Genomic DNA, 27,004 nt, shown 5'->3' on the forward strand with positions numbered 1-27,004 from the left:
TCTACATCTATGAAGTGCAGATCTTCTCGTATCAGTGGTCCATCTTTAAAGAGAAGAAAACTTGACCTTAACTTCGTCTTTGTAATTTTTCCAACTTGGAGATATATAAACGTATGTTCATTTATACCACTTTGTAGTTGAAGCCATGTTGAACATCTGACATTTTTATTTGTATCTGCCCTGTCTGTGGTTCCCCAGAATTACCCTTCTAATATCTAAGGAATGTGCAGAAGCTGTGTGTGGTTCAGGAGATCGGTTCCACACCTCCTAGCACCATTACTTTGAGCCTAGTCTCCTGCAGGAGCTTCCGCACAGAATCTAGATTGCATTATAGGGACACAACCACACAATACCCCACATTGGTTCTTCTGGATGGTAAATAGCAGTGGTCAGTCCAATGACTGAGGCACTGCTTCTCAGACTAGCACTGATTGTGTGTGCGGAGAGGGCACGATTCACATGAATCTTTAGATTGAGAAGCAGGTTTGTATTCGACAAATTCTGATGAAACATTTCACTTTAGTATTTAATGTCCCCTTCTCTTTACAGGACATCATCATGGCGGAGGAGCCAAGTGAGGAGAAAGGACCACCAGCTCTGAAGTTCGAGCTGGAGAAAGAAACAGAACTGCGTTTTGAAGTAGATTCAGCTCAGTCTGTGCAGCTGGAATTGCTCTCTGGCATGGCAGAGATCTTTGGAACCGAACTCACCCGCAACAAACGATTTACCTTCGACGCTGGCTGCAAAGTGGCAGTTTTTACCTGGCACGGCTGTTCTGTCATGCTGTCTGGTGAACCAGAAGTGGCTTATGTCTCCAAGGACACACCCATGCTCCTCTACCTCAATATACACACAGCCCTGGAGCAGATGCGAAGGCAGGCTGAGAAGGAGGACGAGCGTGGGCCACGGGTGATGGTGGTGGGCCCCACTGATGTGGGCAAGTCCACTCTCTGTCGGCTACTTCTCAACTATGCAGTACGTGTGGGGCGCAGACCAACATATGTGGAGCTTGACGTGGGGCAGGGCAATGTATCTATCCCTGGCACCATGGGGGCATTGTACATTGAGCGCCCTGCTGATGTAGAAGAAGGCTTCTCTGTGCAGGCTCCATTAGTCTACCACTTTGGCTCAACCACTCCTGGTACCAACATCAAGCTCTACAACAAGGTAAGCAAAGACAGTCTTTTCTTGGGGCTTCAGGCTTCTTGACTTGTGCAGTGGTGGTGGGCTTCTTGTTACACATGTCCATATTAGAAGTTGTCAGTTATGAATGAGTGTTTCCTAGCTGTTAACTCCCTTCATCGAGAGGCTTGTGAAGCCTGACTCAAAGCTGTCATCAAAGAACTCTTCTTTTGTCTAATAAATCTCTATTTTTCTTGTCCAAGTTCTGCTCTCAATACAGCTAATCTGGTTATTTGGAGAGGCAGGTCTCTGTAAAACAAAGCTTTTTTCTTACCCATATATTTAAATGTCCTTCTTTGCCTCTGTTTTCTATGTTACCTCTTGAAGCAGCACGTAGTTCCTCCTTTATGTTGTGGACCCAGTCTTCCTTTTCTTTGTTATACCTTGATGTCACAAGCCTTTTCCTTTTTATCACTTTTGATTTAACGGATATTATATTGTGCCCAAACCAAAAATAATAGCTTTGTGGTTCTTGTAAATGAGTAGTAAGGCCAAGAAATGACTGCAATGTTTTGTGAAGGTAAGAATGTTAACAGCAATGAACTGGAAAACTTGTTCTGAGGTTCCCTCAGCTTCTGCAAGGTAGAGGTTAGACCACATTGTGCCAGTGACATCTTGTGCTATGTGGCTCCAGAGGACATAGTCAAGATTATAGCACCCAATGCAGAAATATTTTTAAAAGAGAGATTGTTGGAAAGGATAGACTTTTCCCCTTTGCGGTGATGCATCTACTGGTAGGTATGTGGTGCAGTGAATGCTGGGATTAAGGAGAAATATTTTTAGGAGCAGTACCACTAGAAATGGTAAAGTTGGCATTTGCACATGTGTGGGAGCGCACTGAGTATGGACAGTCCCTAATGTCGAAAAAAAAGGGATTCAAGTAACGATTCAGATCCATTCTTCACCTCAAAACAGCAAACAAATGGTTCAAAAAAGCAAAATCAGAATGTTAGCCCTCCACCAGATGTTTTCACAACCTGATACCGTGAGGGTATCCAGGCAACTGTGTCTAGGAGACTGAATGTGTGCTTTAGATTTGCCAAAAACATCTTTAGGTAGACCGCGCAAGCACTCTGGCCTTTTGTAATCTATCTGTGATCTTTTAACCACACCCACCGCACGCCCATCACTATCACTCTTTCATGGACTTGCCTTTCAAAAATCCTTTATCATTGGTAAATTTGTACTTTTGTCGCTCCTTGGGACAGTTTTTTTACTGCCTTGGCCATTGTTAGAAATGGGGGTTTTGGTTGGCAGTCAGGTTGCCCTCTGTCCAAGCAAGAACCCTCACTCTAGTCAGGGTAAGTCACACACAATCCAAAATCAGCCTGTGCTCACCCTCCGGTAGCTTGGCACGAGCAGTCAGGCTTAACTTAGAAGGCAATGTGTAAAGCATTTGTGCAATAAATCATACAACACCATAGCATAACACCACAAAAATACACCACACAGTGTTTAGAAAAATATATAATATTTATCTGGGTATCTTCAGGTCAAAACGATCAAACTTGCAATACGAATTTGTAAAGGTATCACTGAAAAGTGATAGAAAGTGTCTTAAGTCTTTAGAAAGTAAACAAAGTCTCTTTCAAGCACAAAGTACCTGGTTTCTGGTGGAAAATCTCCTCAGAGGGCCACAGGAGAAGAGGTGCGTGGAAAACTGGTGTGTGCGTCGATTTCTCCTCAGCACACACGGACTTGCGTCGTTATTTTCCACACGGGGAGTCGGGCGTCGTCTTCCGGCGCGCGGACAGTCTCTTACTGGGGTTTGCGGGGAGTACCAGATGTCCCGGGTCTGTGCGTGGATTTTCCTGCTTGTTTTCCGGCTGCGCGTCGTTCTGCGGGGCTGCGCGTCGAAGTTTCGATCTCACGGCAGGCGTCGCGTCGATTTCTCCTGGAAAGTCGGGCGGCGTTGTCCTTGCGAGGCCGTGCGTCAAAGTTTCGGTCGTCCCGAAGACGTCGCGTTGATCAGCGTCGGTGTGCGGCGTTTTTCTTGCCGCGGAACAAGCTGTGCGTCAAAGTTCGGCGCACGGAGCGTCCAAGAGGAAGAGAGAAGTCTTTTTGGTCCTGAGACTTCAGGGAACAGGAGGCAAGCTCTATCCAAGCCCTTGGAGAGCACTTTTACAGCCAGACAAGAGTTCAGCAAGGCAGCAGTCCTTTGTAGAAAAGCAGACAGGTGAGTCCTTTGAGCAGCCAGGCAGTTCTTCTTGGCAGGATGTAGTTTCTGGTTCAGGTTTCTTCTCCAGCAAGTGTCTGATGAGGTAGGGCAGAGGCCCTGTTTTATACTAAGTTGTGCCTTTGAAGTGGGGGTGACTTCAAAGAGTGTCTAAGAAATGCACCAAGCCCCCTTTCAGTTCAATCCTGTCTGCCAGAGTCCCAGTAGGGGATGTGGCAGTCCTTTGTGTGAGGGCAGGCCCTCCACCCTCCCAGCCCAGGAAGACCCATTCAAAATGCAGATGTATGCAAGTGAGGCTGAGTACCCTGTGTTTGGGGTGTGTCTGAGTGAATGCACAAGGAGCTGTCAACTAAACCTAGCCAGACGTGGATTGAAGGGCACAACAAGATTTTAGTGCAAAGAAATGCTCACTTTCTAAAAGTGGCATTTCTAGAATAGTAATATTAAATCCGACTTCACCAGTCAGCAGGATTTTGTATTACCATTCTGGCCATACTAAATATGACCTTCCTGCTCCTTTCAGATCAGCAGCTGCCACTTCAACAGTGTATGAGGGCAGCCCCAATGTTAGCCTATGAAAGGAGCAGGCCTCACAGTAGTGTAAAAACGAATTTAGGAGTTTTACACTACCAGGACATATAACTACACAGGTACATGTCCTGCCTTTTACCTACACAGCACCCTGCTCTAGGGGTTACCTAGGGCACACATTAGGGATGACTTATATGTAGTAAAAGGGGAGTTCTAGGCTTGGCAAGTACTTTTAAATGCCAAGTCGAAGTGGCAGTGAAACTGCACACACAGGCCTTGCAATGGCAGGCCTGAGACAGGGTTAAGGGGCTACTGAGGTGGGTGGCACAACCAGTGCTGCAGGCCCACTAGTAGCATTTAATCTACCTGCCCTAGGCACATGTAGTGCACTCTACCAGGGACTTACAAGTAAATTAAATAGTCAATCATGGATAAACCAATCAGTAGTACAATTTACACAGAGAGCATATGCACTTTAGCACTGGTTAGCAGTGGTAAAGTGCCCAGAGGTCAAAAGCCAACAACAACAGGTCAGAAAAAATAGGAGGAAGGAGGCAAAAAGTTTGGGGATGTCCCTGTCAAAAAGCCAGGTCCAACATGACCCCCTACCAGCCTAAAGCCAGGGGAGAACAATCACTATCCTGATGTACTTCCCTGTTTGAGGCGACAGAACAAGGACCCAGGCCCACAACAGCAGGGGCATGCTCTAGTTCTTCGCCTTCCTGACTCCAATTGGATCCCTCTGTCCATACTCTCAGGGCCCACTAAGCCAACCCATGGGGAACTTTTCTCCTTACCTGCGAATCCCATCTGTGCAGCACCTAACCTTACCTTGCTCACAGATGTATCCCAGGAGCAGGATAGTACCACCATGACCAACACAGTGGTGTTGCCCACTCTACCCCCGGGGTGTGACACTTGTCCCCTCCCCAGGGATAACTCTGTCCACCCGGACAGCAAGCCACAGTGATTACTGACAGCTGCCAGGGATGAGAGCCAGGCCCCAGGCCTCTCAAAGCTCTCCAACCACTGTGGCTGTGGAGAGTGGGGGGCGGTAGCCCCAGGTGCTGGGCACCCTTTAACCACTCTCCCTTCCACCAGGTCAGGGATGACAGCCTGAACCTGGTCCTCCCCTCTGGGGCTCTGTACCCTCCCTCCTGGAGCGGTACCCCCAGAGTCCAACATGGTCAGGGTGCTTACAGAAGTCGCCCTGTACCATTCCTCCACCAGTGCAGGGCTGTTAACCTGCAACTGGCCCTCCAACCTGGGGCCTGTACCTTCAGGTTGGACTAGGGCCCGGGGTGAGGCTTCCCTCCCCCTGCCCTCCTTTCTGGGGTCCAGCACCCTCCAACTAGGAGTGGCCTCCTCAGAAGACAACATGGTAGGGGCACTGTTATCAGTAGCCCCTCCCTCCAGGTCCGGGGGGACACCCTGAACCTGGTCTTCCAGCCCAGGGTCTGTACCCTCAGACTGGATCACTGCCTGGCAAACCAGGACTTCCTGGGAGGCACACCTACCCCCCACCAGGTCAGAGTTTAACCTCTGCACCTGTCCATTCAACTCAGAGTCACAACCCTGAAGTTGAACAATTGCCTGGCACGCCAGGACTTCCTGGAGGGCACACTGACCCTCCACCAGGTCGGAGTTTAACCTCTGAACTTGGCCATTCAACTCAGTCACCACCCTGAAGTTGAACAATTGCCTGGCACTCCAGGACTTCTTGGGAGGCACACCTACCTCCCACCAGGTCGGAGGTTAACCTCTGAACCTGGTTCTCCAACCCAGGGTCACCACCCTGAGGTTGAACAATTGCCTGGCACGCCAGGACTTTCTGGGGGGCACACCTACCCCCCACCAGGTCAGAGTTTAACCTCTGAACCTGGTCATCCAACCCAGAGTCACCACCCTGAGGTTGAACAATTGCCTGGCACGCCAGGACTTTCTGGGGGGCACACCTACCCCCCACCAGGTCAGAGTTTAACCTCTGAACCCGGTTATCCAACCCAGAGTCAGCACCCTGAGGTTGGACAACTGCCTGGTACACCAGGACTTTCTGGGGGGCACGCCTACCCCCCAACAGGTCAGAGCTTATCCCCTGAACCTGGTTAGCCAACCCAGAGTCACCACCCTGAGGTTGAACCATTGCCTGGCAGGCCAGGACTTCCAGGGAGGCACACCTACCTCCCACCAGGTCAGAGTTTATCCTCTGAGCCTGGTTCCCTAACCCAGGGTCACCACCCTGAGGTTGGGCAATTGCCTGGCACGCCAGGACTTTCTGGGGGGCACACCTACCCCCCACCAGGTCAGAGTTTAACCTCTGAACATGGTCATCCAACCCAGAGTCAATACCCTGAGGTTGGACAATTGCCTGGCACAGCAGGACTTCTTGGGAGGCACATCTACCTCCCACCAGGTCAGAGTTTAACCTCTGAACCTGAGTATCCAACCCAGAGTCACCACCCTGAAGTTGAATCTTTGCCTGGCATGCCAGGACTTCCTGGGGGGCACTCTCACCCCCCACAAGGGACACACCGTCCCCAAGGGCCACACAAGAGTCTGGTTGGCGCAGGTCTCCCGACCTCTGCCCATCCGGCAGAGTCTGGGTTTCCCCCAAACCAGAAACGGTTTCACCTGGGTCATTCCTGGGGGGCTCTGCTCTCAGAGCTGTCCCCTGACTCTCAAGGTCCTCCACTGGGGTCTGTAACCCCCTCTCAACCCTATGTCTGGACTTCTGCACCCCCTCACTAGGAGGGGTACTGCCAGACACCAGAACTGTTGGGATGCTGGCTACAGTCACCCCCCCAAGTTCTTCTGACACTGCAGGGCTTCCCTCAAAAGGTGGCCTACGGTACAGGCTAGGCTTCCCTCCTGGTGTTCCCTCATGGAACCCTCTAGGACCTGGGACCTACCAGGGACACTACAATCCTTTCCCACCACACTCGGTTGGGAACCACCTAGACCACTCCCTTCAGGAGCACCCCCAAATGCCTCTTCAGACTCTCTAGTACTCACCCAGAAGTCTGCCTCCATTGTAAGTTCCCTGGGGTCAGAGAACTCACACTCCACCTGGTGTTGGCGTAGCTCTGGAAAATAAGGACCAGACATATGCTCTCCAGCAATTACATCACTCTGCCCTTCACATGTATTAACCACAGTACCCTTCACCCAACCACCCAGTAACTCAACCTTGGAAAAGCACTCTACTTCACCCTCCTGAGACTGGTGAGACAGTATCTGTCTGTCCCTGACACTCAACCCATACTCTTCTGGGATGTCTCTACACTCTATATCCAGGACGTCCACCAGGGGGGAACCCTTTTCTCTGTCACTCTCTGCTAGAGTCAGTAAAGTGTCCCTCCCCCCAGTAGGAATATGACTCCCTGTGCCAGTTCCCCAATCCTTCTCAGGGACCCTGTGCATAACGGGAACTACCTCATACCCTTGAACCGCCTGGGGTGTGTCAACTCCCTTCTTCAAGTTGGGCACCACATCTCTGGGCTTGTGCCCTTCTTCAGCAGTACTAGATGCAAGATTTTTGCTGCCACCATCTGAACTGGACTCAGCCCTTCCGGCCTCCAGTTTCAGCTCTTTACAGCTCAGCTCTTGAGCTGCAATCTTTTCCTCTTCCAGGGCTAAAAGTCTTTTTGCCTCAACCTCTGCAAGATACTCCTCTAATTGTTGCTCCTGTCGCCTTTGACCTCGGAGCCATTCATCTATTTCTGGGTCACTGTCCAAATCTGAGTAGTCTTCCTCCTCAGGTGCGTAGTCCTCCTCCTCATCTGAGGGGTACTTAGTCATTTGGTTTCTTGCTGCCTCTCTCTCTGCCCATCTTTCCTCCCCCCAGACTATGTAGTGATGGAGCATCTCTGCCTTAGTAGATCTCCTTGCTACAGGAAGGCCCCATTTTCTGCAAAGCTTCCTTAGGTCAGCCTTAGTGAGGTGGTCAGTACGAACAAAGAATGAGTAGGTAAGCAATCCCATTCTGATAAGATCTTATCAGCAAAAACCAAAATTCAAAGTCCAAAATATCAATAGTATATCCAGGAGGACATCAAAGAACCAACAGCCAAAAAAAGATGAAAAATCAAGTTGACCTTCAACTGTGGGTAGGTAGTGAAATACTTAGCTATTGTATGTCACTGCACAAACACAAGTCCTATCCTCACCGCTGAGCACCAATGTTAGAAATGGGGTTTTTGGTTGGCAGTCAGGTTGCCCTCTGTCCAAGCAAGAACCCTCACTCTAGTCAGGGTAAGTCACACACAATCCAAAATCAGCCTGTGCTCACCCTCCGGTAGCTTGGCACGAGCAGTCAGGCTTAACTTAGAAGGCAATGTGTAAAGCATTTGTGCAATAAATCATACAACACCATAGCATAACACCACAAAAATACACCACACAGTGTTTAGAAAAATATATAATATTTATCTGGGTATCTTCAGGTCAAAACGATCAAACTTGCAATACGAATTTGTAAAGGTATCACTGAAAAGTGATAGAAAGTGTCTTAAGTCTTTAGAAAGTAAATAAAGTCTCTTTCAAGCACAAAGTACCTGGTTTCTGGTGGAAAATCTCCTCAGAGGGCCACAGGAGAAGAGGTGCGTGGAAAACTGGTGTGTGCGTCGATTTCTCCTCAGCACACACGGACTTGCGTCATTATTTTCCACGCGGGGAGTCGGGCGTCGTCTTCCGGCGCGCGGACAGTCTCTTACTGTGGTTTGCGGGGAGTACCAGATGTCCCGGGTCTGTGCGTGGATTTTCCTGCTTGTTTTCCGGCTGTGCGTCGTTCTGCGGGGCTGCGCGTCGAAGTTTCGATCTCACGGCAGGCGTCGCGTCGATTTCTCCGGCGGAGTCGGGCGGCGTTGACCTTGCGAGGCCGTGCGTCAAAGTTTTGATCTCACGGCAGGCGTTGCGTCGATTTCTCCTGGAAAGTCGGGCGGCGTTGTCCTTGCGAGGCCGTGCGTCAAAGTTTCGGTCGTCCCGAAGACGTCGCGTTGATCAGCGTCGGTGTGCGGCGTTTTTCTTGCCGCGGAACAAGCTGTGCGTCGAAAAGTTCGGCGCACGGAGCGTCCAAGAGGAAGAGTGAAGTCTTTTTGGTCCTGAGACTTCAGGGAACAGGAGGCAAGCTCTATCCGAGCCCTTGGAGAGCACTTTTACAGCCAGACAAGAGTTCAGCAAGGCAGCAGGCCAACAGCAAGGCAGCAGTCCTTTGTAGAAAAGCAGACAGGTGAGTCCTTTGAGCAGCCAGGCAGTTCTTCTTGGCAGGATGTAGTTTCTGGTTCAGGTTTCTTCTCCAGCAAGTGTCTGATGAGGTAGGGCAGAGGCCCTGTTTTATACTAAGTTGTGCCTTTGAAGTGGGGGTGACTTCAAAGAGTGTCTAAGAAATGCACCAAGCCCCCTTTCAGTTCAATCCTGTCTGCCAGAGTCCCAGTAGGGGGTGTGGCAGTCCTTTGTGTGAGGGCAGGCCCTCCACCCTCCCAGCCCAGGAAGACCCATTCAAAATGCAGATGTATGCAAGTGAGGCTGAGTACCCTGTGTTTGGGGTGTGTCTGAGTGAATGCACAAGGAGCTGTCAACTAAACCTAGCCAGACGTGGATTGAAGGGCACAACAAGATTTTAGTGCAAAGAAATGCTCACTTTCTAAAAGTGGCATTTGTAGAATAGTAATATTAAATCCGACTTCACCAGTCAGCAGGATTTTGTATTACCATTCTGGCCATACTAAATATGACCTTCCTGCTCCTTTCAGATCAGCAGCTGCCACTTCAACAGTGTATGAGGGCAGCCCCAATGTTAGCCTATGAAAGGAGCAGGCCTCACAGTAGTGTAAAAACGAATTTAGGAGTTTTACACTACCAGGACATATAACTACACAGGTACATGTCCTGCCTTTTACCTACACAGCACCCTGCTCTAGGGGTTACCTAGGGCACACATTAGGGATGACTTATATGTAGTAAAAGGGGAGTTCTAGGCTTGGCAAGTACTTTTAAATGCCAAGTCGAAGTGGCAGTGAAACTGCACACACAGGCCTTGCAATGGCAGGCCTGAGACAGGGTTAAGGGGCTACTGAGGTGGGTGGCACAACCAGTGCTGCAGGCCCACTAGTAGCATTTAATCTACCTGCCCTAGGCACATGTAGTGCACTCTACCAGGGACTTACAAGTAAATTAAATAGTCAATCATGGATAAACCAATCAGTAGTACAATTTACACAGAGAGCATATGCACTTTAGCACTGGTTAGCAGTGGTAAAGTGCCCAGAGGTCAAAAGCCAACAACAACAGGTCAGAAAAAATAGGAGGAAGGAGGCAAAAAGTTTGGGGATGTCCCTGTCAAAAAGCCAGGTCCAACAGCCATCAACCCTGTTGCATGGATAATTGCACTTTTGCCTATACATTTGACTGTGAGCGAACTTCTTTTTCCTTTTGTCTCTCCTTAGCGCTCATGCTCACGGCGGCCTTGGCGCTTTAAATCGGCTCACTTATGTCAACTGTTTTACTTTTCATTTTTGATTTATATGGCAAGAAAAGTACAGTTAGGAATTGCAAGGCTAATCACTCCAACTCAAGCTAATGCGAGACTCATTGCATTTAAATGCTTGTTTCACATTCCAATCATGGTGAAACATTAGTATTTCCTGAGAATTCTGTGACCAGGTACCATTAGTAATACATGATTCTATAGTTTGTTCAGACTTCTGCCTCCCAGAATGTTTTCACCAGGCATGTCAGTGATGGTCTCGTGCTTGAGGTGAAGAGAAATGTTTGACTCCCCATAGCTCAAAGATATTCTGATCAGTCTCAAGTTTTCAACAAATGCAGCTTCATTTGCAGTTAACAGCCAATACCTTTCTCCTGCCTTGGGATGCAGGTAAACCATTCTTAATCTTCCTCAAAACCAGTACAGTCTATTCTCTATTGGGTGCTGTGTTGAACACATAGAAGGTATTTTTCAAAGGAGAGATTACCTTCTGTCCTCCTCGTATGTCACAAATTTTAGAGGGCAACACACCTCGGATAGATAGCCTGTCTACTGAGCCTCATGTCATGATGCGTTTTTCTTGTTCTGAATGCTCCACTCCAAATAAGATTGCTTAAGCAGTGTTTAGAGGACGAGTGGTACCAGAATCTGGGCACATGGAAACACACCATGACACTCTCCAGCAGCAATCAAGTCCTTCCTTTGGTGGTGCTCATGAAACAACCTCCCATAGGGCATTCCCATCCAAACTATAGTCACAGAAATGTCTTTAGTGAGATGGGTACACGTTGTAAAGCTGATGCAATATAGTATAGTTGAATAACGAGGGTTTGTTTTCAGCGGAATCAAATTGTGCTGCGTCACACTAATGTTAAGGTCCTCTAACTCTGGTTTAAAATGCAGAACTACAGTGTCAGAAAATTATCTTTGACATATAATAGTTTCATCGTGATGTAAACTTTAACCGCTCCTAACAAACACAAGCCATAGCATATTTTCCGTCTTTAATAACAAAAACATCAATTTCAAACATTAACATGAATTTAAGTGAACCAGTGGTAAAGCAGAAAGAATGACAGAATACCAAATATCAAAAGAATAGAGAAAATTATTTCCTTTACATAATCTAAACCGACACTAAACCTCCTCGTTGTTGAGGACGTACTACATTTATGTTTACTCCCGCAATCTGAATATGTTCATTGAATTGAGATTTCACATTTCTAAACACTCTGGGTCCTTGTTCACTCCCTCCCACAGCTTTGACTTTGAACATTTCTTCTCTTCGTATCTCCAGCATCTTAATTGATATCTTTGTATTGTCTCCTTCACACCAAAGAACCCTTCTACCATCTTGTTTACTCTCTTTCCCTTAACTATAAAGGCCATCACTTTGAACCTGGGCTCCTTCACCCCTTGAAAGCACAAGCTCTAGTTAGTACTGTGAGAAGGTGAGATATTATTTGCCTAACACAGTGGTGAAAAGATGTGCTGCTGCCTGATGGAAAGCCCAATGCTTGTGGCTCTGACATGTTATCTATTTCCTGCTGTCTCTGCCAGGAACTGGCTTGTAGTTTAATAGCACTTACCGAAATGAGCACCATTGTGGCTTAACAACTCATTAAACTCTAGCAACAGAAATCAGAATGGGAGGAGTTGGCAAGTCATTCACTAATTGTAATATGTATTTTACTGAATGTAGACCTGATGCAAGTGACACTACCTTTTTATCAGAAGTATCTGCACTGAAATCAACAACTTATTTTTTTTGCTTCATTTTGGAGCTACACACACCATCAGTAGATGACTGTTCACCCCATTTCCTCCTATTCTTCTTTAATTGGAAAACCGATGTTCTTTTTATTTTTTGCCAGATTTGGATCAGATATAAGCTTTTGATACTCATTTGATTGTATAATCTCCCCCCCCTTCAAAACCTAATGGATTTCAGTTTCCCATCAATAGAATTTAAATCCTACCTGCAGAATTCTCACCTTTCCAATGTCCTAGGCGCCAGAGTAGCGGGGTCTTTGGGTCATGTTCCACCCCTCTGTTACCGCCTTCGTCAGATGAAAGTGGGTTATTACTTCGGATCTTGCATGTTGAGGCCTGGCCAAGATAGGGGCGACGCTTTCCGGTAGCCTCAGTGCTGCTGACCCAAGCTCCTTAAATACCGATGGACAGGAAGTGAAAAACAGGCAATGGAAAAGGCACCATATCATATTAGATTAGGAAAAGTCCACAGAGAAGCTTAGAGTGAAGCCATCTTGGCAAGGGATTAATAAAAGAAAACAGTGCATGCTGGGAAGGGAATAGCACCCTGGGAAAGAGAAAGCATGGCTCCCATGTCTGGAGGAAAAACAGCCCAAGAACAAGTAAGCATTATGTGAGCGTCGCGGGGGACACACGTGACGCACGAGCAGGGCAAGAAGTACCCACCTCGAGATACGCGGCCCAAACTTGGGCCCCCGACCTCGCCGCCGGGAAAAGGAAAGACACTGCAGGCAGATACATGGCCTGCCGGAGGCCCAATGGACTGAGAAACTGCGGGCCCCGATGCCGGCCGAGAATGTAACGCGTGGGTCGAAAACCCGCCCGCGGCGTAACACTTTGGTAGCCCTCAAACGCCATGCTTTGCTCAGAACCTCTGGGATTTCTTTTTGGTGTAAAGCCCACGCTTAAGGACATGCTGGTTGGTGCCTCCGAGTTATGTGGGGAAAAAGTGGATTCTGCATTAGAGTGGGTCAAAACAAGTATGGCATTTGTAAGTTTCCTTGGCTTGAACCCCCCCCACACACCACCCACAACTGGTACTACAAGCATTCTCATGAGTTTTCTGAGTTTGCTTGTAGCATTCAATTTCTGCCAATGCCAGCCACAGCAACTGCAGTAGTAGCAATTTCAGAACCTGTCGCTTCTACAGTATAGTGTCCTGGAAAGGAAAAAAGCCACCCCTCCCAGCAGCCTTCCACCCTTGCTCTGGCTGGATAGAAGCTATAGTTTGCCCTTGTCACACCATGTGAGGCTGGGTGTCTTGCTCTTTACAGCCCTGGAAGACCATAACTTTGGACCAATGGGTACTCCAGATTATAAGGAGGGAATATGCTCTACGCAGCTACCACACTTGTTATTGCTCTCCCCCACTGTACTTTTAGCTAGACAACCATCTACACATCTTCGAGCAGGAGGTGGCTGTCCTGGTACAGAAGGGGGCAGTGGGGTTGGTGCCAGAGCAGGACATAGGGCATTGATACTCTTCTCTGTACTTCCTGGTTCATAAGAAGGCCGGCAGCCTTCGTCCTATCATAGACCTCAGGGTATGAAAAGAGAAATTAGGGATGCTCTCCCTGGCTCTGGTTTTGTTGGAACTGGAAACAGAAGACTAGATGCTGTCCTTAGGCTTGCTGAATGCATGTTTCCATATACCGATCCTGCAGTTGCACATGAGGTATCTGCTTTTTGTAGTGAGGTCTACTCACTACCATTTTGTGGTTGTTTTGGTCTAACATCAGCACCTAGAGCCTTTACAAAGGTGATGGCAGTGGTACCGGCACATCTGAGAAGATTGGGAATTCCAGTATTTCCATATCTGTATTGGCTGCTGGAATCAAAGCCTTTGCATTGGTGTTGTGCCACTTGCAGTCAACTGCATCCATGCCGTTCGACCAGGGTAATTTAAGCAATATACCCAAATCTCACCTGTAGCCCGCTCAGCACCTCCTGTTTATAGAGGCACTAATGGAGACAACATCCATTCAAGCCTTCCCACCCACACAGAGGATTTGAGACATTCAATCCATAATTCCATTATTTCAGGAATTGGCTCAGTTTCCTGTCCTGAAGGCTGTACGTCTGCTGGCTTCATGCATCCTTCTGGTCTTGTATGCACGCTGCTACATGAAGGCTTTCCAGTGGTGCCTCTGCACACAATTTTTCCAGCTTGAGGGAGATCTGTCGAACAACATCATGTTCTCCTGGAACAATGCAGCTGATCTAACCTGGTGGGCTGTGGAGGAGCACCTGCTGGCAGGGATGTCCTTTGAGCCCCTGCTAGCTGTGGTCACGGTGGAGACTGCCTCCACTCTAGGGTGTGGCGTTCATCTGGAGATCTGAGGACCGATTGGCGGCAAGACCTTCTTTTCCCCCTTTGTGAACATTCGGTCCAGACCTTGACAAACAATATGATTGCAATGTGGTATATCAGCAAAAGGAGGAGTAGGGTCACAGCTTCTCTGTCGGGAAGTCCACAACTCTGGTCTTGGGCTCAGCAGCACAGTTAGGCTGGTAGTGAACCATCTAGCATGCTTTCTGAAGACCACAGCTGACGCCACAGTTGGTGTCATCTTGCTGACCACAGTTGGTTTCTCGAAGGTGGACCATCTTCAGCCAATGGGGCATCTTCTGATGGTCCTTTTTGCCACACACAGCATCACACATTGTTGAACATTCCGTGCCCTCCAGTATCCATTGCAAGGAATCCTGAGAAACATGTTTTGGTTGAGCTGAAACTTTCATCATTGCCTCCTGTTTCTTCTCATACCCTTGATTCCTCAGGTTCTGAGGAAGATTCGCCTGGACTGTGCTTAAGTAATCTTCATTAGGCTGGATTAATGGAGATGGGGGTGGTACGCAGACTTCACACTCTTCACCCTGTACCCTCTGCTCTGTCTCCCTCTCAGGAAAGATTTCCTTTCGTAGCCAGCGGGGCAGGTTCTGAACCCTAAACTTCAGGGCTTCCATCTTCATGCCTGGAGAGTGAGCAGAGTAATGTAGCCTCATTCCAACTGCTATTGGAGGTGGTAGATGTCATTCTATTTGCTTTCTGTCATTCCACCAAACTGGTGTACTCCAGAAAGTGGCATGTTGCTTGGTGTGGATTCCTTGATGGCCCATTTGTCAGATACCTTAAGGTTTGCACTCTCCCTCTCCCCACAGCTGTACTGTGGGTACCATCAATGGATACCTAGCGGTCTTGTGGCCTTCTGGACCCACCATCCCTGTTCAAATCACTCATTGTTTTGCATTTGCTCAAGGGCGTGTAAAATATTTTTTCTACTACTTCCTGTCCACCATTTAATTTTTTTATTTATTTTAGCTGCAGGTTGTCAGTTATGGATTTTGACGGTTAAGGCCGTATTTCTGGTGGCTGTCACTACAGTGAGGTGTTTCAGCAAGTTAAAGACCATAAGCATCCGCCAACCTTTACTACCTTTTTCCCCAACAAGTTAGTTCTTTGAACCAGAGTTGCTTTCCTTCCCAAAGTTGTGACGCATTTCCTCTGGGCCAATCCATTACACGTTCTTCCTTCTATGTTCCTCTGCATCCTGCTAAAGAGGAGAGGTTGCACATGCTGGAAAAGGATGTTATCTTTTAATTTAACTACTTTAAGGACTTATGACCGAAGACAAACTCCTCATAGGATACGTGGGCAGCAGGAAGGAAAGAAAGCTGTTTATTGAGGTGCATCATCTATGCATCAAAATGTATTACTCAGTAGCCCACAATGTTATTTCATAATTCTGTACTCGTTTATTCGAGTGTGCAAGGACGAAAGGCAGAGTTGACCCTGTTGGAACTCTAACATCTGCGCTCCAGGTCTGTGATGGCACTTCTTTCTCTGGTTCAAAACTTCATCATATTTCAACACTACGCTCCCCTCTCTGGCTGCTTCCATCTTTCTCGCTTTTTTTGTTTTCCCAATATGTACGGCTTTGTCCATTTCTCCTGTTTCTCCTTTTAGGTCACATCCTACCAGACAGTTTAGCTCTCTGGTTTGCTAAAGACATCTTGAGGCTTTCAGAAAGTTGACCTAGCAATGCATTCTGCTCGTTGAGCACCATTGGCTTTGTGGTTTGTAACTCACACTTTCAGGCTCTTCATTTGTTGGCTTTGTTTGCTTCAGACTCCCCAGGTTCAGTACATCCCTCCCATTGACTAATCTTATTTTCTGTATCCTTCCACAAACTTTGCTGTGCATTCTAAGACTGAAGTCTTATGTCAGGTGCTGTCTTCTAAGGGCGCTTATTTACTTTTCTCTGGCTTCTGGTGACTGGTGGTTGGAAAGAGTGTTTTTTCCAGCACATGACGACGTTTAAATGAACTGTGTAAGTATTTCAGAATATATCAGAATTATGAATGCACAAATGAAGCACATTTTTTGTTATTTCTGAAGTGTTTTGTTAAATACTTTAATATCAAATAATCAAAACAAATCATTACGCTACGTGATACAATTTCCAAACATTTTTGTCTGTACACTGTATGGTTTTATTAGTAAAACTGGATGTCTGTGCAAATGTAATGGTCATTTCAATTGAAAATGTGTTGTCAGCACTGGCAGTTTGCTGCCACATCATGAATACTCCACTCTACTCTGCACCACTCCACACCACTGCACCATTTTACTCTACACCACTTCACTGCACTCTTCTCCATTTCACGCTGTGCCTCTCTACTCTACCCTGTCCCACTCTACGCCAATGTACTCTATTCCACCCCAGTCTGCGCAACACCAATCTACTCTGCACCACTCCACTGTATGCCACTTCACTCTTTGCCACTTCACGCTGTGCCTCTCTACTCTACCCTGTCCCACTCTACGCCAATGCACTCTATTCCACCCCAGTCTGCGCCACACCAATCTACTCTGCACCACTCCACTGTATGCCACTTCACTCTTTGCCACTTCACGCTGTGCCTCTCTACTCTACCCTGTCCCACTCTACGCCAATGCACTCTATTCCACCCCAGTCTGCGCCACACCAATCTACTCTGCACCACTCCACTGTATGCCACTTCACTCTTTGCCACTTCACGCTGTGCCTGTCTACTCTACCCTGTCCCATTCTACGCCAATGCACTCTATTCCACCCCAGTCTGCGCCACACCAATCTACTGTGCACAACTCCACTGTATGCCACTGTACTCTACACCACTCTGCAAGACTGCACTGTACGCCACTGCACTCTGTACCAATGCACTATGCCAATGCACTTTACTCTGTAACACTCAACTCTATGCCCCTGCACTCTATGCCAATCCACTGTAAGGCACTCTAGTCTACTCTGCCCCACTGCATTTTATGCCATTGCACTCTACATGCCGTTACACTCTTGCCACTCTACACAACTGCACTCTACCCTGCACCACCCAATTCTACGCCGCTTCACTCTACTGTGAAACACTCTACGCCGCTGCACTCTATGCTACTATAGTCTACACCACTCTACTCTGAACAACTGCATTCTATGCTAATGCACTCTACACAACTGCACTCTGCCACTTCACCCTACACCACTGCACTCTACTCTGCACTCTTGACACTATATTCTGCAAGACTGCTACTGAATTCTAGGACACTCTACTCCATTGTGTGCCACTTCGCTCCTTGGCACTATACGCCGCACCACTCTGCTATTCTACTCTGCACCACTACGCCGCTGCACTCTATGTGCCGCTCAACTTTATGCCACTGCCCTCTGTACTACTCAACTCTAGGCCACAACACTTTACTCTGTGCTACTCTACTCTGAGCCACTCCAATCTACTATGCAGCACTCTAATCTACGCCACTGCATTCTACGATGCTGCATTGTATGCTGCTGAATTCAATGCCATTGCCCTCTGCAACACTCTAGACAAATGTACTCCACACCAGTCTACTCTACGCCACTCCAATGTATGCCAGTCTGCGCGACTCCACACTATGCTGCTCCATTATACAGCACACTCTGCCACGCTCTACTCCACTCTTCCTCATTCCATTCTACGCCGCACCATTCTTCTACACCACTAACTTTAGCCATGTTCAACAGCAGCCGCTCTGATGGACAACATGGCTAAAACACACTGTCAAACCCAATAGCTCTTCCATAGGTGAGACCTATTGGCTTTGTCAGTGCGTGTTTCTCTACCTATCTACTTCTGTTCCTGTTTTCCCCTTTCCTTACCTTTTTAAATTTCCTTACATATTTTCGATTCCTCTCCTGATTTTTTCCAGTCTTTGACTGCCATTATATTCATGTTTCTTTTTCTTTTTTAGATTATCTTAATTTCTGTTGGAGTCTCCAGTTATGGTTCTTTCTTACTCCATTTCTCTCTTTTGCACAGTTTCTGTTTCTCCTATTGGTTTTCGCTTTTTTTCTACAACAGTATATCTGAAATTGCTTTTGTATTTTTGCTCCCCAGCTCACTTCACGGTTGGCAGAAGTCTTCAATCAACGCTGTGAGGTGAACCGTCGGGCCTCCATTAGCGGCTGTGTCATGAACACCTGTGGGTGGGTGAAGGGCTCTGGGTACCATGCCCTGGTACATGCTGCTTCTGCCTTTGAGGTGGATGTAGTTGTGGTACTGGATCAGGAACGCATCTACAATGAGCTCAAGAGGGACCTGCCCCACTTTGTGCGCACTGTGCTCCTCCCTAAATCAGGTGGCGTGGTGGAACGCTCCAAAGACTTCCGTCGAGAGTGCAGGGATGAGCGCATCCGCGAATACTTCTATGGTTATCGTGGCAGCTTCTACCCCCATGCGTATGATGTACGTTTTTCAGATGTCAAGATATATAAGGTGGGAGCTCCTGCCATTCCAGACTCGTGCTTGCCGCTGGGCATGTCCCAGGAGGATAATCAACTAAAACTGGTTCCAGTCACACCAGGTCGCGACATGGTGCACCATTTACTGAGTGTCAGCACTGCTGACAGCACAGATGAGAACATAGTTGAGACAAGTGTGGCTGGTTTCATTGTGGTGACTAGCGTGGACCCTGAGCGGCAAGTCTTCACTGTGTTGTCGCCGGCCCCGCGTCCTCTACCAAAGGGTATCCTTCTCATCATGGACATCCGCTTTATGGATTTGAAATAGGCCTCGTAGGATTGGGACCAGAATGGCTCATGGACGGATGCTCAGCTTCTGAAGTTTTCCTCTTCCCGAGGATCAGAGCTTGCATGGGCGTATATATTGGTCCAAAATAGTGCCAGAAGGGCTTCCTATCATAATTTTGGAGATTTCATTGACATCAAAGTATTGTTTTGCGGCATCCCAGTTAGTTCTGGGTTGACTATTACGGGCATATTGCATTTTTTAAAGTTTTGATCAAAAAAGTATTTTTAGACATAAATTTGTGAAATGGAGCTGCTTCCTTTTTTTGCTTGTTAGTGTAATATGTTGGAGACCAGTTTTATTTTTCTATTATGAGGATCTGAATTCATTATTCCTCCTCTGAATTGGAAAGGTGGTTAGCCTTTACATTCTCTCGTCCACTTCTCTTCCTGTTAGGCTGGCGTCAAAACTAGAAATCTTACGGCCACAGTTGTATAGAATCTCCCCTGCGCATGGAAGACAGAGGATGGAGGGGCAGATGCACTGTTGTTCCATTCACAAAAAGTGGTTGCAAATTGTTCAACAATATTTTTAGAATTGAATTGGATTTGGTGAACTGACCTATGTAATAGTAGGTCTGTTCATAAATTAATAAATCACAGGAGGCTGCAGAACAACCTGCCTAATAAATAATCATTTGGCCGGTTGCAGTCAGTAATTACCCCTGTGTTTGTCTCCAATCACATGGGATGTTGGCCAGCAAAGGACAGCAAACCACTATCTCTGAGACTACATTTAAAAACTGAAAGTTATTTTTTCTTAAAACAGCCCATGTTCCTTAAATGAACTGGTTCTGCTTTAAAAAAAGAAAAAAAAGAAAATCAATTTTGGAAAACTTCAGTGGGAGCAGACCCTACCTAATCTCCCAAGTCGACCACCCTGATTCCAAAAAGAAGTGGCACTAACGAGGCTTCTTCCCCTTTTGTGAATCAGTTACCACCTGCTTTGAGGAGGTGGGTACTGGTCAATTGTTTGTGACCGACTTAATACATTCAATACCGAATAGCAATTTGGAAGAAATATACGCCCCTTCAGAGTTGCAGAACCCATTTTACGAGTTGGAAAATCTTGCACAACTCAAAATGGGTTTTGTACTTTAGAAACTACCCTTTTGTGGTCGCAAACCCTATGATATTCTTTTGTTGTATTTTCAAGTTTGCAACTACAAAATGGCTTAGAACATCTGGCCCTTACTGTCTCTGTCCTTCCTTCTGCTATTGAACTGTGTGAACAGCTGAGAACAGTATCTTTTTGTACATTTTAAATAAAGTTTCTGATTCTTTCCTCTCCAACCATCACAATGTGTGTGGGTATTTTTATTTGTTCCGAAACAAAGGTGGTTACGAGCAGTGCACACTGACTGCTGGTGCAAGTGCTGGGGATTGACCACCTCCCCACAATCCATGTTTAACCAAGAAGAAGCGCTGCATTCCTGGGAGATTAATTTCCACTTGTTTAATGCATAAATCCACAGCATCTCATTAATCGCCACCAACGTGTTTCGAACTCCGTCTTTATCATGGTAGTTTTAAACAAACGTGTTGCATTTTGCACTTAGTGAAGATTATATGTCAAACTGTAGAGCACTGAGCTGGAACTTTATGAAAATAAAAATATACATTCTTTTTGCCTTACAGAATTATGAGTTGGTACTTGTGATGATTTTCAAGAGCAAACAAATTATGGACAACAACTCCCATAGTGCCTACGGCCTAGGTAATGGCCAATCAAAATGCAACTCGTTTGTTCGTTTATGTCCATCGCGTGTGTGGCTGTGGGTTATACATGCTTATCATATTCCTGCCGTCTAGTTCTGGGACTGAATGCAAGTTTTTTGTTTTGTTTTTGGTTTTTGTTCCATTGTGTTTGGACCTGCAGTGAGTGGTCTAAGCTTGTCATGTCATGAGCATGTTTTTTGTCAGCCCCATTCGGTTACCCATGAGATTCAACAGAGCTCCAGTACCTTCCCCTCCCAATTTGCGCATACCTTCAGCAGCACTGAAGAGTGTCGCAAACACCCTGGGACATCAAGGACTGCCTCTAGTCCTTCCTCGCCAGAGAATGGAATGGACACACTCTCTGAACTACCTTCTCTGCTTCTTCCTGGGCAGACCATCACAGGGTGTGCAATGCCTGTCCTCCTATCCTGTCAGGTGGATCCCCTCTTTCCTAATCAGCCCCAGGTATGACCTATGACTTAAGTGACCCTTACCTTCAGTCATCAAGCCCACTGACTATCCCTGAGATGACTACTACATGGATCCCTCAGGTGACCCCAATCTAGAACATTACCACACCACCTGGTAAGGATCTCGATCCCTGATGGCATCAATGCCTATTATAAGGTCACTCAGAGGGTCCGCTACTGTTCACTGCACCCAAAAGAAGGATGCTTATAGAGGCACTCTGTGTAATGAAGACTACCTCCTCCCAGCACCCACGTTCCTACCAAAGGCAGTAATAGTCCGTTGATCACCAAAGAGAGGGGAGTTGTAACATTGAGGGTGCCTTCAGCGGTAGGCGCAAAGGCACTGCCACCTCCAAACATTGACTTGCCCTGCCTCTCCTGATCGCACATCACCTGCCGGGGGGAGGATACACAACATCCTCTTTCGATCGGAGGAAATCACGTCTGCCACGTGGGTCCTAGGTGTGATTCCACAGGGCCATTGCCTCAAACTATACATATTCCCTCCAAACATGCCACTCTGTGAACAAGCTCTTGGCAAAGAACCCCACTCCCTCTTACAGAAGGATGCCGTGGGGATTGACCCTGGAACAGCAAGGTAGCAGCTATTACTCTCTGCTTTCTCATTTCCAAGAAGGACCGGTGTCTCAGGCCCATTCTTGATCTGAGGCCCCTCAACCGCTACATGCTGTAAGAATATTTTTTAATGCTAACCCCAAACAGGCTGATTTGATGATAGAGCGTGATAGCCAGTACGCCGATTTCCGCGACCCCATTCACCCTGCTCATCGGTGGTCCCTTTGTAAAGCACGTTTTAAAGATACTTACACATGCATTTACAAAGGAGTTTTGACACGGAGAGCCGGAGTGAAAAATCAGTGACCAAAGGTCTATTTATTTTTGCTGCAGCAAAAAGGACAGATGTACAACTGGCATCCCTGGCCCGAAGTAAAGTGTACTAGCATGGAGCGTTTAACAGTGATATTTATACTCATACATCAAAGGATACATAAAGTAAGTAAATAATGATATACGTCATACAAGAATTTTAAGGAGGGAATCAGTTTCCACACACCGGTTCCGTTCCCTGCTTTGTCCTCGACTCCCTTCTGCAGCTGCCTGGCTTCCCACATTCTTGAGACCCTTCAAAGGATTGTGTGGTTCAAAGGTATAGATATCAGCCTTTCCCTCCCCAAAATACAACAGCCGAGGTCAGTTAGTTATTTTTGCCACATGATTATAATGAGTAACGTGCCCCAGCTAGGGAAAGAAACCAGCTGCAAGCCCGTGGTGTGGAGCCAGGCTTATTTTACTTAAACAAATATACATAAGATAACATATGTGATAGGCAGTGCGTTCAGAGAGAGAACTCAATCTACATGTTTTAAAGGAAAAGGAGCAATACAAAATGGATTCTTACAATCGACTCTTTTTGAGTTTTTCTCCCTGAACATAACCAACGTTTTTCAAAAGGAGTTCTAAATTTCCTCATATATATTGAATTTTACTCCTACTTCCGTGGAATTGACATTCATGGGGACATAAACAACCGATGGGTATGAGCAACCAGTATCTGAAGTGAGAATAGTGGGATCAATAGCCATTAGGGAATTTATCTCTTCTCTCTGCATCATATTTCGATTTGTTTCTAGTATTTTAACTGGAGGAAGTTTACACAATTTTAAACAGGAACATAAAGCAGGTAAGCACTGCACTAACAAACAGCTTAATATAATAGCTATTATTATAAAAAGTATGTCTTTAAACAACCAGCCCCACCCGCCAAGCCAACACCATAAACATGATAAGCTTAAATTGCCTCCTTCATTTGGCCCCCCCTTTTCAAATACCTGTACTGCTTCTTTTATTTTTCCAATATCCAATTCTATCTCTGATGATTTGTTGACAAAGTAGCAGCATTTTTGCTGGTACTGATGTTGGATAGAAACACATACTCCTCCTTGTTGTACCGTAATCAAATCTAGAGAAAGCCGATTTTGTATCGCCAATTGGGCTGCAGGGTTTATTTCTAGCTGTATACTTCCTATGGCCTCCCTGGTGGCATTAAATGCAATGGCTAGTTCAGCAGACATGTTCATCATTGCCAGCTGTAAGTCGAAAATTCCAAATCCTGGAATAAGAACATGTAGTACTTGAAATACCCAGTTCTTTCGTTCCAATATGGGCGTCCCTTGTTTGTACCTATGAGCAAAACTCCCCATGTTAAGGGGCTGGGAAGATGATATATTTGATATCACAGTAATGTTGGGTGCCAAGTATGCCAGTGAACATATCCCTTCCCGGTTTAGAGGGAGTACTTTATATGCAGTTCTTCCACATACAAAATACATGTCTCCCTGGATTTGTGAATTTATAATGCTGTATTGTATTCGGGGCAAACCCACACCCTCGGGTGTGTCATGCTCAGAACTATTACAATGCTTGTAATCCGCCCAAATTTCATTTAGCAATGGTACATTTGCCCAGGGTGCAACATAAGAACATCTAGCCGTCCAGAGGGGGCCAAGGAAAACCCGTGACAATATTACAGGTGAATTCTTCCCGTTTCTAGCTCGTTCCCTTGAGGGATCATATAACAATCCTTCTGGATCTACCAGAACCTCCTCTCCTCCCACCGTCAGGTTCCAATAATTTACAGTGTAATTTTGCTGAGTCCCATTAATGAAGTCCAATTTCTGTCTATTTTCTTCTCTCCTTCAAGATCCCAATTCCCCGTGTTAATATCAAATAATAAAGTGTAAACACATTGTTCAGGTGGGACCTTCCCCATGTATTTTGCCTCTGGGTTTTGCCCGTAAGAATAAGTACCAAAACATATGGGAAACATTTTAAGTGTGACATTCTTTCCAGGAATCGGGGAAAGTTTGTATTCTGCCTGGGTATTAGGGAGCAAAGCACACCTAGGGTACCACTGATATTCTCGTTGGTCACATCTCCAAGTGGTATTGCGTACAAGACACACTTCCCCTCTTTCATATTCGCCTGGTGATACTGGTACTTCATAAAGGCCTATAGGGTCCTCAGGGTGTCTAGACAAGTGCCGGCAAATCCAGCAGTCAGTGAGATTTAGGGGGTCATTACGAACTTTGGGAATGCGGCCGCGCTCCCGCGGCCCCCATTACGACATCCCCGCTGGGCCGGCGGGGATGAGGCCGCAACATAGGAGGCGGCTCCTAATGGAGCCGGCGGTGTTGCGGCCGTGCGATGGGTGCAGTAGCACCCGTCGCGCTTTTCACTGTCTGCTATGCAGACACTGAAAAGCTGTCCGGGGCCCTGTTAGGGTGCCCTTGCACTGCCCATGCCAGTTGCATGGGCAGTGCAGGGGCCCCCCAGGGGCCCCAGGTCACCCCTTATCGCCAGCCTCTTCCTGGCGGTAGGGGTGTCATAATCCCCAGGGCTAAAACGGCGGGAAACCGTCGGCCCCGGCGGTGCGACCGCGGCGCTACCGCCGCGGTCGTAATGAGGGCCTCTGTAACGCCAGCCTGTTGGCGGTACGGACGCTACATTACCCCTGGCGGTCTCCGACCGCCAGGGTCGTAAAGACCCCCTTAGTGTTTCAGCCAACTTTCCATGAACCTTTATCAATGGATGTAAGGTGGGATTTTGCAACATGGATGCAACACCGCTGGACATTATACATATTAACATGAGGGTCACTAAGGACTACTTCATTATTGTTTTGTAGAAATAGTTATAAGACCACTCTTCACTATTCTCTCGAGGGATATTTGTCCTGCCAAACGGATATATTTTCATAATTTTATTCTACTCTCCTCCTTGTTCCTACTACCTTTCTATGGTGCTGTTTTACTCGTCTCCACCACCTATGACGGTTCAAAAATATACCCACACAATTTCCAAATAGGCAGATCCAAAATATTGCGACCACTATACCAATAATAATTATATATATATGTTCAATGGCATGTGTAGCTGCAGATACACATGCTTTGCACATCCCGCCATCTAGTGTTTGGCTCGGAGTGTTACAAGTTGTTTTTCTTCGAAGAAGTCTTTTCGAGTCACGAGATCGAGGGACTCCTCCCCTTTCGGCTCCATTGCGCATGGGCGTCGACTCCATCTTAGATTGTTTTTTTTTCCGCCATCGGGTTCGGACGTGTTCCTTTTCGCTCCGTGTTTCGGTTCGGAAAGATAATATCTCAGAAAATTCGACGGTATTGTTTGCGTTCGGTATCGGGTTAGTTACAACAGATCGACACCGACTTTTGAAGAGCTCCGGTGGCCCTTCGGGGTTTTTTCGATCCCCCGTCGGGGCCTGGTCGGCCCGACCACGTGTCTCTTCAAGGCTGATGGAACGGACCTCATTCCGCTTATGCCCCAAATGTCACAACAAGTATCCTTATACAGATCAGCATCTGGTCTGAAGATACTTGTGAAGCCTGTCGAGCGTTTCGGTCGAGGAAAACATTAAGAGACCAAAGGGCAAGAAGACTGCAAATGGCGTCGGCGCCGACAGGACAAAGACACTTGGAGGAGGAAGAAGAAACCTTCTCCATGCAGGAATCGGACTTGGACGAGGTCGATCCCGAAGAGACGCCTAAAACCGTGAGTAAGACGTCGACACACAAAACTCACGAGAAGACCACAAAAGCCCAGGGGACGCCATGGCTTAACCCGAAAAATAGGTGACCGATCATCGGCACCGAAAAAGGGCACGCATGTGTCGAAGTCATCCGACTCCGGTCGAGATACCGGCACACAGCAAACTCGACCCCGAGACAGCGGGTCTGAGCAAGTTCGGCACCGAAAGGGCGGCACTGAAACGAGTCGGCACAGAGAGACTGGGACGCCGAAAATAAGGAAAGTGTCGTCAGAGCCGAAAAAGGCTACCGAAAAGATTTCCATTCCGAAACATCCAGCCTCGGAACCAAAATCAGGTTCCTACACAGAGGAACAGGGACTGTCCTCCCAAATGCAAGGACATAAGTTCGGACAAGAACTAGAGTCAATGGAGCCAGACTACACTCAGAAGGCTCCACATCCAAAAGGACACAGGGAAGATAAGTACTCTTCCCCCAATTAGGATGAAAAGCAGACTTGCCTTTCAAGAAAAGGACAAGCAGCCACAGGCAAAGGTGGCAAGACAAACAACTCCGCCACCGTCTCCACCATCAATGCACACATCACCGGTAGCCACTCCACCACTGATGCAATCCCCAACTCATACTGGAATGAGTCAGGATGATCCCGACGCATGGGATCTTTATGATGCGCCAGTGTCAGATAACAGCCCAGACTGTTACCCAGCGAGGCCATCGCCACCTGAGGACAGTACAGCCTACACACAGGTGGTGTCAAGAGCCGCGGCATTTCATAATGTCACCTTGCATGCAGAACCTATTGAGTATGACTTTTTGTTTAGCACACTATCCTCCACTCATAGCCAATACCAAAGCTTACCTATGCTACCTGGAATGCTAAAACACTCCAAACAGGTGTTTCAGGAGCCTGTGAAGGGCAGGGCCATAACTCCAAGGGTGGAGAAAAAGTAAAAGCCACCGCCATCAGACCCTGTACATATCAC

General features: G+C 47.1%; 1 protein-coding gene across 1 annotated transcript in view; it reads left to right on the plus strand.

Annotated features, from left to right (window-relative positions):
- Nucleotides 1-20,551, plus strand: part of CLP1 (cleavage factor polyribonucleotide kinase subunit 1) — a 44,696-nt gene extending 24,145 nt beyond the window's left edge. The window contains exons 2-3 of the mRNA XM_069233063.1: nt 550-1,167; nt 18,561-20,551. Coding sequence (XP_069089164.1) covers nt 559-1,167; nt 18,561-19,232 — 1,281 coding nt within the window. The 5' untranslated portion in view covers nt 550-558 and the 3' untranslated portion in view covers nt 19,233-20,551. The remainder of the gene's footprint in view (nt 1-549; nt 1,168-18,560) is intronic.
- The last annotated feature ends 6,453 nt before the right edge of the window (nt 20,552-27,004 follow it).

Source organism: Pleurodeles waltl, chromosome 4_2, assembly GCF_031143425.1.
Source record: "Pleurodeles waltl isolate 20211129_DDA chromosome 4_2, aPleWal1.hap1.20221129, whole genome shotgun sequence".
Lineage (NCBI taxonomy): Eukaryota > Metazoa > Chordata > Amphibia > Caudata > Salamandridae > Pleurodeles > Pleurodeles waltl.